General features: G+C 42.9%; 1 protein-coding gene across 4 annotated transcripts in view; it reads left to right on the plus strand.

Moving 5' to 3' along the window:
- The window catches only part of LOC136448924 (titin homolog), a 43,183-nt gene extending 29,584 nt beyond the window's left edge, over positions 1-13,599 (plus strand). For 2 of the 4 annotated variants that reach the window (XM_066448634.1, XM_066448635.1), the window contains exons 14-17: positions 46-3,553; positions 4,138-5,520; positions 10,667-10,789; positions 11,698-13,599. In XM_066448634.1, coding sequence (XP_066304731.1) covers positions 46-3,553; positions 4,138-5,520; positions 10,667-10,789; positions 11,698-13,478 — 6,795 coding nt within the window. In that variant the 3' untranslated portion in view covers positions 13,479-13,599. Of the gene's footprint in view, positions 1-45; positions 3,554-4,137; positions 5,521-8,802; positions 10,076-10,666; positions 10,790-11,697 lie in introns of those variants that run through there. The other 2 variants (XR_010757952.1, XM_066448636.1) reach the window with 2 other exon arrangements.
- The last annotated feature ends 2,905 nt before the right edge of the window (positions 13,600-16,504 follow it).

The raw sequence follows: 16,504 nt of genomic DNA on the forward strand, positions 1-16,504 counted from the left end.
AGACTAAAATGGTCATTAATGGCAACTGATTGATTTAACTTTCAGGTCTTTAACTTGGAGAAGCCAGCCCAGAAGAAAACAGATCCTAACATTGAGAACAACCAGGGTAAGGGCAGTGCCATAACCGAGGAGCCACAAGCGGGTTCAAAGGTGAAAGAGTCATCTACGCAACAGCCATTCAGAGATATCAGTTCTGGTGCAATACCTAACACCGAGGGGAGAGGGAGACGAAATGGGGTCTTGGAACAGAGCAACTTCGGAGATGATGCCAGCATAGGCAGTCATCGCACGGTAGACTCAACGTCACTGGTGTTGAACCCTGTAGACAATGCCATCCCAGTGGATCCACGACTTGCCAGAAGGAGACAACCGTCCAGCGAATCCAACACTTCATCCATCGAGAACAGAACCCCACCCATGGAGACTCCCCAGTCTCCAGATTCTATCAGTATGATGAGTATTCCAGAGAGAGACTTTCTTGATAGAGGTCAATCTACAGTGAGCCACATATCATCTGGTAAAGACCTTGATTTGACATCTGGAAGCATACAGAAGGTTGAAGTAGTTGACCGACCAGAGAACCCACTTGTAAGGAAATCTCCCAATGCGGTTGTCACGACGAAAGATGAAGATAGCACACAGAAACAAGCCCTTGATGAAACTGTACAAAGTAGTAATGAAGTGATGAAAACAAGTGTGAAACCCTCAACTCTGGCGTTTCTGCCCAAGAAGAGGCCAGTACGTGGCATATTTGCACACCTGAAGAACAAGGGACCTGCTCATGTTGAAACTGCGAGTCTTCATCTGGACAATGACTTGGAGACAGTCGACCTGGCAACTACTCAGAGACCCAGAAGATCAGGGATTCCGTTTGGATCTGCCTTAAAGATAACAGTCAAGAATCAAAACGTTATCAAGGAGAAGACTACAGAGTGCAGTACAGAAGAAAAAATGATCAAAAAGTTGAAAACTGACAACAATCACAGTCATGCAGTTGAAGACACCCAAATGTTTAAGCTGTCTCCCACAAAGCAGTCTCTTGGAGACAACTATGATGACGTTTTGATGGAACTTGACAGTGATACTAATGAACCTGAGGGGGAGACACAAGAAGAGAGAGACAGAACGGACAAATGTAAAGCGGTACACCAGCAGAATGGAGACATTGGCACAACTGAAAAGGTAAAAGGAAAAAGTAACACATGGGAACAAAACAAAGAACAGAATGAAGAAAATGACACGACTGGAAAGGACAGAAGTAAAACTGATACTTGCAAACAGATCAAAGAAAAGAATGGGGAAACTGACACCACCAAAGAGGCAGATGCTCGAGAGAAGAAAACAGATACTAAACAAGCAGGCAAGCTCATAGTACCAACCCACCATCGCTACAACAGGGGAGACTCTTTCTACAGAGCAAACCTGATCCGCAACCCATGGCTAGACGACAACGATGAGCTCATGAGGTACAGACATGTTGTCCCCAAGGGAGCAACTAACATAAGTCCTCCAAGAAAGGGGGCTATGAGTATGAAAGAAAATGGAGGTGAGAAGGATGACAGCAACCAACAAGAGAATGTTCAGCACCAAGGACAGCCTCAGCACAAAGAAGAAAATGGCAGTGTGGAATTGGAAACAAACCATAGTCATGGACATCCCTCTTTGTCCAGTAACCACAAAGCTGCTAAAGGTACAAGTGAACATAACTCGAAAGAGGCATGCAGTAGCAGTAAAGTCCTCAAGCAAGAACATGTAAAAGATACTCAAAAGAAGGTGGCAGAAGATGCCACAAGTGGTGTACAAGAAAACACCAAGCCAGATGCTCAACAGAAAGATGCCAGGTCCAGAGAGCAGAGGCCCAAGAGCAGCTCCTCATCAAGAACATTCAGTAGGTCCAGGAGTAAGTCTAAGAGTAGTTCTGTATGCAGGACACGTAGCAGATCAAGGAGTCAGTCAAGGGGCAGAAATGCAACAAGGAGTAGGTCTGGCAGGAATCGTACCAACAAGTCAGCAAGTAGATCTCCTAGGAGATCACCTAGGAGGAGGAGAAGCCGGTCTAGAAGTAGGCTAAGAGACCGGTCAAGTAGTAAGTCCAAGGACTCCCCTCAAGGTGCAATGTCAAATGCCAAGTCTATCCCAAGAGCAAGGAGGTCAGGTATCTCTGTCCCTTCCATTGGCCAGAACGTCTTCGCTGGGTTCCACATGAATATTAACAGTCCTTACAGAAGAAAGAGGCCAGAGTGTAGGAAGAGAAGCTCCAGTAGCAGCAGCAGTAGCAGCAGTGAGCGACCAAGACCAGTGTACAGGGGGCGTTATGATCAGGTGGACCGGAACAGAAGGTCGCAGGTCAGGAGGAACAAGACGAAGAGGAGATGTCGAGGTTCTGACAAGAGGTCAAGTCGAGACGAAGACTCATCAGGTAGCAGTCTGGACAGGAGGTCCAAGAGGCAGAGACGGTTGCGGAGTAATCGGTCAAGTGAAAGGAATGACCAGCAGGATGTCAATAAAAGTGATGTATCTCGTGCGGAACAGGGCGATGAGGAGAAGCACAATGCCGACAGTAAAGGAAAATCAATGAAAATGGCAAGCCCTAGCAGTCCAGGGAAGAAGTGCATGGAGAAAGGTGGCGGAGATTCAAACCATTGCAGGGAGGAGAAGAAGCCAATGCCAAACGAAAGGATAGAGCTTGTGGAGAGAATACTCTTTCTTACAACGGGAAACGTGGAAAAGTTCAACCACTCAGACAGGGTGCATAAGCATCTGTTTCACCTCGGCATCGAGTGCCTTAAGCAGGAGGCTAAGAGACTTGCCAGGAACAAAGGACTGGGGGAAGACTGGTTAGAAGAGGAATTTCTACCTAAACACGATGACGGAGAATCTCCTGATCAGAACTTCATTGACAAACACACCTCTACAATGACCCGAGATGACTTAGTCCGCGAGATTCTTCAACTCAGGAAGGAGCTGAACTTGACGATGGGCAACCATTCCAACATTCGGAAGATGGAGAGAAAAGAGCTAATTGCTAGCCTGGAAGAGTTGAGGACCTCGAAACGGGAAATTTTGGTAACGTCATCTGCAGCTGGCATGACTAAAGCAAGTGGAGCGTACATGGTGAGAAGAGAAGATGCCAAAATGGGATGTGATGAAAATCCTATGAGATCAGTGCCTCAGAGGAAGGGTGATGCATTTGTCAAGGCTGTTAAGGACTTTGTTACTTACAATAAATCTATGTGGCTGCCCTCCAATACAGACATTGAAGAAGAGACTCAGAAGCAACTGGTACGAAAGACAAGTGATGATCTACCTGCAGAAGCTGCTCTGAATTTGCCACAAGAGTTCCAGGCTGACTCTAAGTATCACCTTGATGTCCATTTGGTTGCAATGCAGAAGAGCAACACTAAAAGTGAAAGCAGAAATGAAGCTCTGAAGAAGGAAATGCAAGTAGATGTAATGATGGCAAGAAGCTTTGAGGATAGAGGTACTATCCAGGACAGAGCTGTTAAAGTGGAGGCAGTTGTAGCCAAGGAAAGGGGCCCACAAACATTACCTGGTAGGTGGTTCTCTAATCTTTGTTTTACTTGAAACTGCATAAACATGATTATATGGATGACATCCTTTAAAGAATCCAAGTCTCATGCTAGTGTTTTCTTGTCCAAGATATGACCGTTTCTCCAAAGTTCTCTGGGAAATTTTCTTTCTTTAGGATCATGGCAAACCATTACTGATTTGGGCACAAATGTCTTCCATAAAATCAAGTGTGTAGTCCTATGATGTAAAAAATACATCTACAACTAAATGTTTGTCCATAGTTTATGATGTCACATTTCTTTGTGTTGCCATGCATTTTTTATTTTGCTATCTAATAACATACAATCTTAATAGCATATGTGTATTGTTAATTCAAGTTAGAATGCAAACAGAAAACCATAATATGCATAACAAAACATGAAATATCTTAAGATTATGGATCAAGGTAGTTATGTCTAAGCTAACAAACTGACTCTAACAAACTAGCAGGGTAGACAAAACTATGAAACAACAGTAGAATATTTCAACACTATTTCAACACATATAACTGACAGTAATGTCTTCAGCCATCAACAGTTGACAAAAACTAAGCTTTTTGATACACAGTACCTCTGTCAGACCAACCTCAGCGAAATGACGCCGAAAACCTGGTCGACTGGGCAACTGCAGGCATTTGTGGTGTTGCTATGGATAAAGAGGAGGGGGAGACCGAGAATATAACACCAAGGTCCGAAGTCCTGAAAATACTTAGCAGCTTAGTTGAATACACAACAGACTCGAGTGAGGAAAGTGTGTGTTTGGATGTAGATAGGTCTGATGAGGTAGAAAGAAAACCAGAGGTAACACCAGAAAGCAAAGAAATTTTCAGTTTGGAGGTCGAACAAGAAGAAGACAAAGCAAAGTGGAAGCAAGTCACTGAAATGAAAGATGAATCAGACTGCAAAAGAGATTTGGAACAAGAAACTAAATCTGAAACAGTGTCTAAAAGGGAAATTGTTTTGCAGAAAGAAATTGGAGTGGATACAAAATTCAAAAGTGAAGAAAATTTAAAGCAAGAAGTTGAATCAGAATCCAAAAGTGAAGAGATTTTGAGGCAAGAAATTGAAAGAAATTTGAAAGGCAAAGAAATGTTGAACCAAGCAGATGAGACAAAATCCAAAAGGGAAAAAGTTTTGGAACAAGCAGTTGAAGTAGAATTCAAAGGCAAAGAAAGTTTCAACCAAGTAGTAGAAACAGAATCCAAAAGGGAAGAAGATCTGATCCAAGAAGTAGAAACTGAAGCCAAAATTGAAGAGATTTTGAAGCAAAAAATTGAAGCAGAAGCAGGATACGAAAATGTCTTGGAGCAAGGAATTGTACCAGAGACAGAATCCAAAGGTGAAAACATTTCCCATCGAGAAATCAAAGAAGAAACAGAATCCAAAAATGAAGAAAGTTTGAAGCAAAAAGTTAAAGAAAAAAGTAGCAGTGAAAAAAATCTGAAGCAAGCAGTGGAAATAGAATCGAAAAGTGAAGAAAGTTTGAAACCAGAAAGTCAAGTTGAGGTAAAATCAAAAAGAGAAGAAGTTGGGTCTAATTATAAAGCTACATGTAGGTCAAAGCCAGTTGTCCTAAACAGAGAGACCAAAGATGCTCTTGTTAAAGAAAACAAAGACTGGGTTGACAGGGTTCTAGAGCAAGCAACACGGCCACCAGAGAAATCGCTGGGAAACAAAGAGGACAAAGACGCTTTGTTGAAAAAGAACAAAGAATGGGTGGATAGGGTGTTGGAAAAGGCCAGGAGACCGCCAGAAAGACACAGTGACTGTCGTAGAAAAGATCAGAACAGGATGTTGGAACAAAGTAGAGATTGGGCGAAAAGGGACTTGGATAGAGCTGATAAGACAGCCAGCGTGACAAAAAGAAGGACATCAGAGCAGTCCACAGCCAAGGAGGGGGGGCACCAATCGCTCTCGCAGAAACGGAGGTCTGATGGCAATGAGAAGAAAGGTGAGGATGTAGATTTTGGTGTCCAGGGTTTTGATTATTATTTTTTTGGCGACGCCTTAGGGGCGAGCCAAATTTTCACTATATTGTGTGCAGATTGCAAGAATTCTAGGAATTGTACAGGAATGTGAAAGTCCATGGGACGATAACTCAAGAATGCCTGGATGTATTGTCTTCATATTTTGTAGGCGGATAGGTCTGTGGGAGACCTTGTAATGATTGGATTTTGGGCCCCCTAGCGATTTTCTATGGTACTGCAGGCGATCTTTCATTTTTCAAATCTCGTCTTCTGAACATGCTATAGTCATGATTTTTAAGTGGTGGATAGCTCTTTGTTAGGAATATATGTCCTGTAGATTTGGACACCCTAGCGGCTTTTTTGGAACTGCAGGGAGCTGATTTTGACTCAAACTTTGAGAGAGAATAACGCAAGAAGGGGATGACGGATCATCATACTTTTTGGTGTGTATATAGCTTGAGTGATGATTTGCATAATTATATGCCAATTAAGCAAATCAATATCTGATTTGCATAATTAATGAGGACAGGTAATAAATAAGCTTAATTCTATTACAGGACTCTCAAACTCATGACATATGTAACTGAGAAAGAGATAAATATCGATAGATATCAATTATGCAAATTGATACTTAATTTGCATAATTAATGACAAAATACTATAAATCCATAGTGGTAAATGATGGGGATTTCATTTTTGCACCATTTGGAAGTTAAGTAAATGTGGCCACTACTAGACACAAATCTTGCATAGAGGGCCTCATTTACATAATTCATGAGGAAATGGTACGATATCTTTTTTTGTGAAAACAAGATTTTCATACATTGGACTAATCTCCAAGCAGATCCACACCGGGCGCGAAAATCGTAGTATGCTAGCCAGAGAAGGTCCAGTCAGCCAGAGAGGGTCCAATAGCCCGGTAGGGATCTGCCCTTAGACGGACCTGAACAAGGTTATTAACCGGCACGAGGAGGGGCAGCCTATTGAGAAAGGTGCCTCTACTCCTCCTCGTGCCTGCTTAACTCCAACGTGAAAATTGGCTGGGATTATCGTTTTACAACCCCGAATCTGGGACGAACCCGGCCGGCCGCGCCATTTCACAGCGGGAGTTTCCCCTCAGATACAATAGTGCGGGAACACACCGCATCACAACGCATCAAAGCAAAGGTATCGACATGCAGACTTTTCCGTTAGACAAATTTGCACCATTAGTTTCTAGCTTGATGTTAAACCATAATTGATTAAAATGTCGTTTTATTTATGTGAATGCTTGGTGTGTCTTTTTTTAACCACAACTTGGAATCTGTTTTTGGCCATTCTTTCACGCTTGGATGCGGTGCAAAACCACGCCGAAACACCGCCATCTTTCAGTGTCTTTGTATCTTTTTCTCGCGTCTATATTCAGTTCAGTAAAACCCGAGTCTTGTCGTTTGTCATGTCTTCAGTTATGGCAGAAGCCATGGCGTCGTCCGGTGGATCGAGAAGTCTCTACATAACGTCCTTACTTGGTCGCTGATTAGCGCTCGTAACGGTGAGACGATCGCCACACAAGTTTTGTTTCACGGCAGGCACAGCGGAATGTAATTTGGTAGCACAGGGATTTCCCCTTGCCCGTCGCAATCCCAACAAATACATCTTTACTCTCCAGACATGCCAGAATGGCATCTAGTTGAGTCTCCCTTATTTCAAACTCCCAGATAGCACGGAAATTACGGCGGACTCTTTCCGTCCACCAGCGCCTGCTTGCTTCCATTGTTATCTGGAATTCAAACCTGCCGGGTAACTGTGAGACGGCGCGCAGCTGACCCATGACGGGCGCCGGGCTTCGAACGCCGGCACAATTCGCACCTTCTTTCTAAGCGCAGTTTGACTGCGGGGAGATTAGGTAACAATTGCGTGTTAATAACCTTGTTCAGGTCCGTCTAAGGGCAGATCCCTACCGGGCTATTGGACCCTCTCTGGCTGACTGGACCTTCTCTAGCTAGCATACTACGATTTTCGCGCCCGGTGTGGATCTGCTTGGAGATTAACATTGGACAACTTGTGTTATTTTGGTAGAGAAGGTGATCGACTGATATGATTTATGCGAGGTCCTTATTTGCATGTGGGCTAAAAACGAAAACGTTAACAGAGACCACTGTCGCCATGGCAACATCTTTTTATGTTGCCAATCTTGTTCTTATTATTTATCTATTTATTTGCTTGGTTAGAATATGTAGTTACACATACATTACATTTATGCAATATGCAACTCAATTGCCATAAAACATACAATGTATCTACAAGAGATTCGCACAGTTTATAAACTCCATCGAGCACACACAGAATTACATCAAAAGAGCACATTTTATTCAATTCAGGTACACTATAATAAAAAAATCATTACATTTAATATGCACTATCAACCTAAATCCCATGAAACATATCTACAAGAGATTCCCTCAGTTAATAAATAACTTTCCGCAAGCCATCTTTTAACAATCAAAGCCTTGATTGTCTAACAGTCAAATTTGGTCTATAGGCATGTTGTCCCTAAAACAGCCAAAAAGTGCTTTCATTTTTTCTGACTCCCACTCATTCAATGTGTGCTTTGGCCAATATTTATAATGTGCTTCAGTGATTTTGGTGTGTATATGGCAACCATCGTGAAGTTTCGTTGTTGATTGGGCATGAATGCAACTGCAAAAAACATTTGGAATTGAAAGATGAGTTGGGTATGACGGTTAGGTTACGAATAGAGGATCTTTACTAAAAAGAAAAGATGTACATAATTATGCATCATGTGGCCTGGACGGGAGGTGGTTGGCTGTGCTAGCTGGTTTGCCGGCCATGTTTAACTGTACCATCAAAAACTAGTTCAAGTTGCACCTACTTTGGCCATCTTTATAATTCCTGTGTTCTTGCAGATAGAGCAGATTGGAAATTGTTGTCTTTGGTCGACAATAGTTGTAACTCCACATCTCTTTAGTGTATTTACAAATCCAGAGTTGCTGTTAAGTTAACTCGCAAGTTTCAAGCATTTAACTGTTACAAGGGTTGAAATAGTGTCGAAACCAAAATTATATAGATCCTTTTATCAAGCTGGCAAAGTGCCCTAACAAGCGGTTATTTTAGCATGGGAAAGTTATTCTAGCGTGGGAAAAGAAAGGGTGTGTGTCTCTTTGTGACTTAAGGGTTGGGTGTGAAGGACAGGAACTATGAGAGGTATTTCTATCTCATCTTTCCAGCTTGCTTGCTTTTTTGAGCTTCCTTTTTTCCCCTTCCAGACTTAAGCTATGAGGTACACAACGGATACTACAACTCACAAAAACACTGCAAGTCGCAAAATAACAACAGTTACTACAAGTCACAAAAATACTCCTCCCTGACATGGCTAGGGGTCCCGAAATTGGAGCAAAGAAGTTGTGACAGTAGTAGCATCGAAGATGGGGAAATCATAGATACAAGCGATACAGACAGTGAAGCAAGTTACGAACCCGGAAAGGAAACCCAGTGTAGCAAAAGGAAAGTGGATGATTTAGATGCAGTTGTGCAGGAAACAGTCAAATCAAAAAGGCTGTACAACAGACCATTGACTCCGGCGGAATATGTTAAACACGTCATAGCAAGCTTGATCTCGGCAGATAAGGAAGAAGTAGAGGAATATCTGACAAAAGTGGAGGTTGCCAGAAAGATGGCATCCCCATCACAGTGGGAGGAGTTGGAACTGGCTCTAACCTGGTATGAACACATCCACCAAGGAAATAGCAAACACCTATAGGTCAAACGAAATATAGATAGGAACACTTGTTTCTGCTGTACATTACTGGGCCAAAGGGAAGAAGAATAAATGTCGCTGTAAAGATTCTTCTCGACGTTTAATGGTGAATATTTTGCAATTATAGTCTTTTGAAGTGATGATTTCAAATGGCCCTATGGATTTGAAATTGAATGTTAATATAATTATGTTGTGATTGTTGCCCAAATTTGTAGTTGATTCAGAGTAAACTCAATGGACAAATGGCAAGATTATTGTTGAGAGTTAAAGAAACAAAAATGGGACTTATGATAGAGGAGAACATACAAGTCATTCAGTCACAAGATTCTATGGTCTTTCCTTAGTACGTTCTGATACAGTGGTATGGCCTACCTGCCCAGAAGAAGACATTTCAAGACAATATGTGAAAGAACATTTTTGAAACATTGTACTTCTGTTAGTAAGAGTTTTAGACTTAAGTTGATCATGCAGATCATCACATGACACGTGGTGTCAGATACATGGAAAGCGGCATTCCATACAGCTCGCTTTTCAGAGACATTGCAAGAAAGACATTGCCTGACGAACCATTGAGACCCAGGACCACCATTCCTTCAACATTACCCACACATTTACTCCACAAGCAAGACGACTCCTTTGGAATGTAGCTTGAAATCGAAAGGTGATGATGTCACTGCCGCAGGAAAAAAAAAGCTGCCAATCGAGTGGAGTGGCCATGTGCTGCGGAAGACGAGAAGACTACACGAGATACAAACACTGTGGCTGCTTCTACAACGTACAAGGTCGTGTAGATCACATGTCCACTGGACAATCCGCCCACATTTCAGACTAGAACCCCCCCCCCCCTCCTCTTTATTCTGAACCTTGCACTTCGTAGACAATCTTGCAGTCCTCAGCTGTTTTGCTGGTTTAAGGTCACAAATGTGGATCTTTGTTCTTGGCATGACCAAGCCCTCTCAAAGGGATTTTTTATTTATTTTTTATTTCGCACAAAAAATATACATACATAAGAAAGAAATACAAGGATAAATAAAACAGTCCTCTCAAAGGGATAGCCGAAGGAATTTGTTACCCATCACTGTGGCAGAATGTCATCATTAACATAAGTTAACATAACTGATTGAATTAAAAGCTGAAGCTGAGGCGCAGCATAACAAACTTCTAACATTTCCCCCCCACGCTAGCAGCATGCATACTAACCCAACGTTTTACTAACATACTCTTTTGCCTCCATTGTACTGTTGACTAATTGCATTGATGTTTTACGCTTAAATGCATGTTGATTGTATCTTGCTCGTAGTGTGTCTTTATTGGTACATGTATGTCAGTTCACATTTTAGATGTGGCTGTAAACAAGGATTGTGTTTTTACAGATGCAATGCCGGTGAAACAAGCTTGGAGCGCCCCTCAACCCATTTCACCAACTCCTCGGAACTTGGCCATGCAGTGCAGTCACATTCCACCAGGTGGCATCAGCCAAGCTGCATGTGCTACTGGTTAGTGTCTTCATATCATGGTATATGACAAAAAAATACAGAATTAGATATTAGGATTTTGTCAGTTATCCTATAAAGGAGAGTTTTATATATCATTTTTCAACAGTGCCAACAAAAATGATGGTCAATTTTTTTCCTTTTTTGTATAATTTTTATACATGTATGGAGTACACTAGTTTGGTGAATGGCTTTTGTTGTGAATTTGATGAATTTGAATTTCCCTTCTACTCACTGCTGCTCATTCTTGGGAATGAAGGTTTTCAACACAAGGATTTCTGGTAAGGTGGACCTACATTGTTGTCAAGATCATTGATACAATCATTTGCCTCCTTGATTATTTAGTGTCCTAAGGGTCATTGTAGTTTTAACCTTTAGCACACTGAAGTTGGTTATAGGATTAGGCAGCGGGGATAACGTTGACAAATTTTAACGGAGTAGTCAGGAAAGGCATTCAGTATCTGTACCTACAATGTATATAGCCTGTTTGATTATAATAGACCTTCGGTGTAACACACCAGCATTGAAAACAAATGGTTGAATGCAAAAATGTATAGTCCACAACGGGGATACAATTAGTTACAAAAGAAAGAAAAATATGTTTGAAAACATGATATTTTAACAGCTGCAAGTGTGTGTACAGAATTTTCTTTTCCTGTGTCCAAGGCAGAAATGTCTTTCCTGTTGCATACAACTACCATACAGCAGAGCTGCTGTCAAAGACACAATTCCATAGATAATACACAATGTCATGTTTTCATAATATGAATATTTTCAACTCAATAAAATCACTACCTACTTGGCTCCACTCATGAAGTGTTGCTAAAATCAAAGACGAAATATTTTCAATGGGTATCTTTAAAGAAAAGAGCTTAAATTTACAAGCACTTTGTTTTCATGTTGACACTTAGGAGTTCCTGAGGACACACTGAAGAAGGCTCCGATGATGGCAAGTCACAGGGAGAAGTGTTTGGACTGCAGTGCACAGCCAGAACAAACACCAGTCAAGATGGCAGAGCAGCATCAGGGCAAACCTCCCAGTGAAAACATTGTTGCCACTTCAAGTGGTAAAGACTGTGTCCCTATGGATCCAAGGTTAAGTTCAACGGTTCAACAGGAGTTTGGTGATGTGACAGGGTCTAGTCAAGGAGCTGACGACGAGGAGTTTTCACAGGGCTGTGTGGTAGGAAGTGCTCCATACGTGAGAAGGAATCTGTTGGAGAATGAATTGAGTGATGCGGTTGTGGGACTAGGTAAAGATCATGGTGCTGACTTCTCCCCCTGCGACACTACGTCAGGAAGTAGTGAGAACAGCCCAGAGGAGTCACAGTTGGTGCCACCTAGAGGGGATGGTGGTCCTCCGGATGGCGTGGTTATCCCAACTAAGGAACAGGGAATCGGTCCAGTCTCACCCGAGGGATCAGACAGAGAGCTGTACCAAGAGAAGGACATGAATCCGGACCGTGCCTTCAACTCAAAGAGTCAGCCTGAGAAGAGTAGTGTTAGAAATGACAATCAAATCCCACCAGCAGCATGGCGTGCCAGTGTAGTAGTAGACTACAACAGTAACTGTATGCAGGACAAAGTGCCCATGTTTTTGAGAGAAAAAGTTGGTCTACGTTCTCACAGTTACCCAGCGCAGCAGCCTGAATGGGGCCAGAGGTTTCAGGAGCAGGCCAGCGGGCATAGATATGGTCCTCCCCCGGGACAGCACTGTGACATCAAGGCTTCTGCTGTGTTCCCCCGACCTGGAGGGCATCAGCATGGAGGTGTAGGCCCAGGCCAGTTCCAGAAGCCCGGACCACCACACGCCCATCCACCGCCGCGCATGCCTTTCTGTTTCCAGCAGCAGGCCCCTTCCCGACATCCCCACCCCTCCCCTCCTCGGAGACTTCCACCCCCCCACTCTCCATCCCGACCTCCCCACCCCGCCCCTCCAAACAGACTTCCACCACCCCACTCTCTATCCCGACCTCCCCACCCCTCCCCTCCAAACAGACTTCCACCACCCCACTCTCCATCACGACCTCCCCACCCCTCCCCTCCAAACAGACTTCCACCACCCCACTCTCCATCCCGACCTCCCCAACCCTCCCCTCCTCGCAGACCTCCACCCTCCCACTACCCTCCCCAGCAGTCACCCCCATCCCGACACCCCCCGTCTCCCTACCGTCCCCCGCCATTGTCACCCAGACGTGCCTGTGGCCAGACCCCACCGAGACCCCTGATGTCCAACATCCCACCGAGATCTTACCACGGCCCACCCCAACACTCCCCCATGAGTGGCTTTGCCTCTACAGGACAATACAACAAGGACGCAGAAGTCAACAGCAACTACAGAAGTAACTTTCCTCATTCCTCTGCTGGAGGCTTTACCACTGCAGGACAGTACAACAAAGACACAGAGGTCAACAACAACAACAACAACTATAGAAGTGACTTTCAACAGGACTACAGTGAACGACCCCTTGTTCCGCCCAGTTACCCCACCCAAGGTAGAGGCATTGTCCGTGGCTGTCCCAGGGGTGAGGGAAGAGGACAACCGTTCCCCAACCCTGGGAGGGGACGTGCAAGTCTGGGTGGGTACGCCAACCGCGGTGGGTATCCACAGAGAGGAAGGGGTGGGTTTGGAGGGAGAGGGTTCATGGCAGGTACAGTACAAGGGAGGGGCAGAGCTCAGTCGGCCTGGTAAATTAGGGCTACTCTTATGAAGGTTCACCTGTGACTGGAATCGACATATTGATAAAGTTACACACCATTTCCCAACACAAAGTATAGAGGTTACCAACAAGCTTTTGACCAGTTCTCTCGTCCTTCTCAAGCCTACATCACCTGACCTGAGCGGAAGTGTGACGTCAGCAACAGGCCAAATGTGCTGATGAGAAGGTCTAGAGGACTGGTCAAAAGCTTGTTGGTAATTGCTTTACTTCGTGTACAGAAATAGCCTGTAAATTTATTGATATAAATCAACACTGTTTTTGCTTTGCTTTTTGGAGGTACAAAATGTACATGGAAGTAGTGAAGACCGAATAATTTAGAAAACATTCTAAACTCTTTGATTGATTGAACACCTTGAATCACTCTAGTGAACATTTTCTCACGTTGAATCTTAGATGTTTGTTTTTCCAAACCTTGTGTTGAACAATGTAGTGCCAAGAATGTTACTGGTTAGTAGAATAATATGTGATGCCTTTAAAGTAGCAACGATCAAAGAAGATACATAAAGAATTGTGATATTTTGCGTTTGATTTCGAAAGGCATTGAGAGTGTTGCTGGAACTTATTAAAGACGTAGATCAAGCTTTTTTTAATCTTTAGCATGGTTAGATAGTGGTTTGCCACCAAATTTGTATTTGTTATGGGTTAGGGCAGCAGTAAGAAGGTTAAATGCTGCTCTGCAGAAGTTATGGTTCAGAACAACCAATCATGTTTAAGTGCAAAATTTATTAAAGCAATCGTTCAATTGTGACCAAATAGTATATGGTATTTTAAAAGATATCATGTTTTGTGATCAATATCTATTTTTGTACATAAGATCTTTATTATTCCCGTTTTCTATGGTGAAATACATTCCTGTTTTCTGTAAAGTGCAAATTAGTATTTAGTATTGCTAAGATATTATAAAGATGTTCAAGTTCTGTTGCTCAGTTTTGAGTAGGATGTTATTTTGTTCAGGTTTCTTGTTACAGAAAGGTTTATCTAAGGACAGTAAGTGAGCCAGTATATTTAATATTCCTGATGGAAAGACCTATGCATCTCAGGATAGAATGAAGACCAGAACAAGATTGTTGTAGGTTCCTTAAGATAGACTGGTAGGCAAAGACGAGTCAAGGGTATGACATCACCCAACTCTTTGAAAGACACTGAAAGCCAAAAGTACATTTGGTACAGCCTAAAGCTGCTTTTTGACATCTCAGACAATGCAATGAGAAAACTTGGTGAAGAATAACTATGCAACAAGACTCACCAGTTTACACACTTTATGTCCTTTGTAGTAGTATTTTGCAGTGAGTTGGTTTTGAACGACGCAAACAGTTGAGTACATAGCCAGTATGTTCATTTGAGTTTGTAGTGTTAGCAACAGTAAGTGCGCCAGTCAGTTTAAGTCGGAGTGGTGGTTATTTTTATGGTACAATTCAAACCAGGGAGGGGGGGGGGGGGGCGTTGTGTTTCACCGTCAACACGTTGTGCAATTTTTTTGGTCGTTGTGCAATTGTTTTGTGGTATCTTTAGCGTTAGGCGTTAGCCCACTTATTTTCGGTAAACTGGAACCAAAATTCCCTCCTGTTTTCCCTGTTGATGAATCACAGCCAATCTTGTTGACATAATCTTGTAGTTTGTTGAAGTTGCACACCACCGTCTAGATTTACACTGACTGCCGCATCGTTATGGTTATTTCAATAATATTTATGTTGATCTGTTTTGGTTCTGTTTTGAATTTGAATAAAAGTGTGAATCATGGACATAATGTGATCATGTGTTTGAAAACCTTTCTTATTGTTGATTTACTCAGACACAGCTGCAGATCGTTTTCACGTGATGTCATCGTTATGTGCACCGCCATGTTGGTGTCCCTATTTACATCTAAATTTTAAGTGGATCATAGCTCATACATATGTGTTTTCGGACATTTAAAGATCTGACCCTCCCAAAATACCCAGTATTGAATGTCTACAGCCCAAAGAAGAGAATACCAGAGGAATACTTAGTTTGCCAATAAAGCACAAACATCCCTTTTGCTAAGTTCCATGTAAATGCAAATAGGGACACCAACTGTCGTCAGTGCCTGTTTGCTTGATCGACATAGAATGTGAGTGAGTGAAAACTCTCCCGAGTGTGGCGTAAGGATTATCCGCCATATGGCAGGCTATATTATCCGTGATATCTGCCATGCAAATTTGGACGTGTCAATGTATTTATAGTCACACATTATGGCATCATCGGTACCATAACGACATGCATGCAAATTTATGGATGTCTTTTCAAGGTTCAACCGACCAGTTAGCTGTGACGTCACGTGTTTGATAGCATTTGAGCATAGAGATTTTCTCAATAGAGCCTTCCCCATAGACTGTCGTCAATGTCCCGATTTACACACGCGTTTTGAGTCGATTCAGCTGTTCCAAATAAACTTAGTGACTTGGAGTCAACTCGTGTCTAAATCGGGCCAACAAGGAGATGTCGTATGTAACCGAGAGAGGATGCCAGTTCTTCAAGATGCCGTCGCCTCTATATATAAAGAAATAAACAGAACTACACACAATTTGCCTGTGCATTCTATAGATATAGATATACATGTAAATATAGATACAGATATTAACAACAGTTACAGACATATAGCAAAGAACAAGATTGCAGTATGTGGATGGATTCAGTTGCATGCAGCCTTTGCTACTAATTATGAACACAGATCTAGGATAAGTAGGCAACTGAAGTGGACAACGTCAAGTCAACCTTACACACTTATACCACATCTTCAGAAAAGACGCATAGTTCCAGTTTAGACGGCGATGTTCTTCCAACTTCTTTACCTGGTGAAATTTCCTGGGCTGATCTCATCTGGTCGGTACGGAGCTCCAGAGCGCCCTTAGCAGCCGGCCCGACGGATACCGCCCCCGAAGCCTCTGTTCACACAAGCTCTCGCTGGCGGAGGTTAATGACGCCCTCCGGTCCCCCAAGGGGGCGGTATCCGTCGGTCCGGCCGCTAGGAGCGCGATCT

The sequence above is a fragment of the Branchiostoma lanceolatum genome, chromosome 14 (genome assembly GCF_035083965.1).
Source record: "Branchiostoma lanceolatum isolate klBraLanc5 chromosome 14, klBraLanc5.hap2, whole genome shotgun sequence".
Taxonomy (NCBI): Eukaryota; Metazoa; Chordata; class Leptocardii; order Amphioxiformes; family Branchiostomatidae; genus Branchiostoma; species Branchiostoma lanceolatum.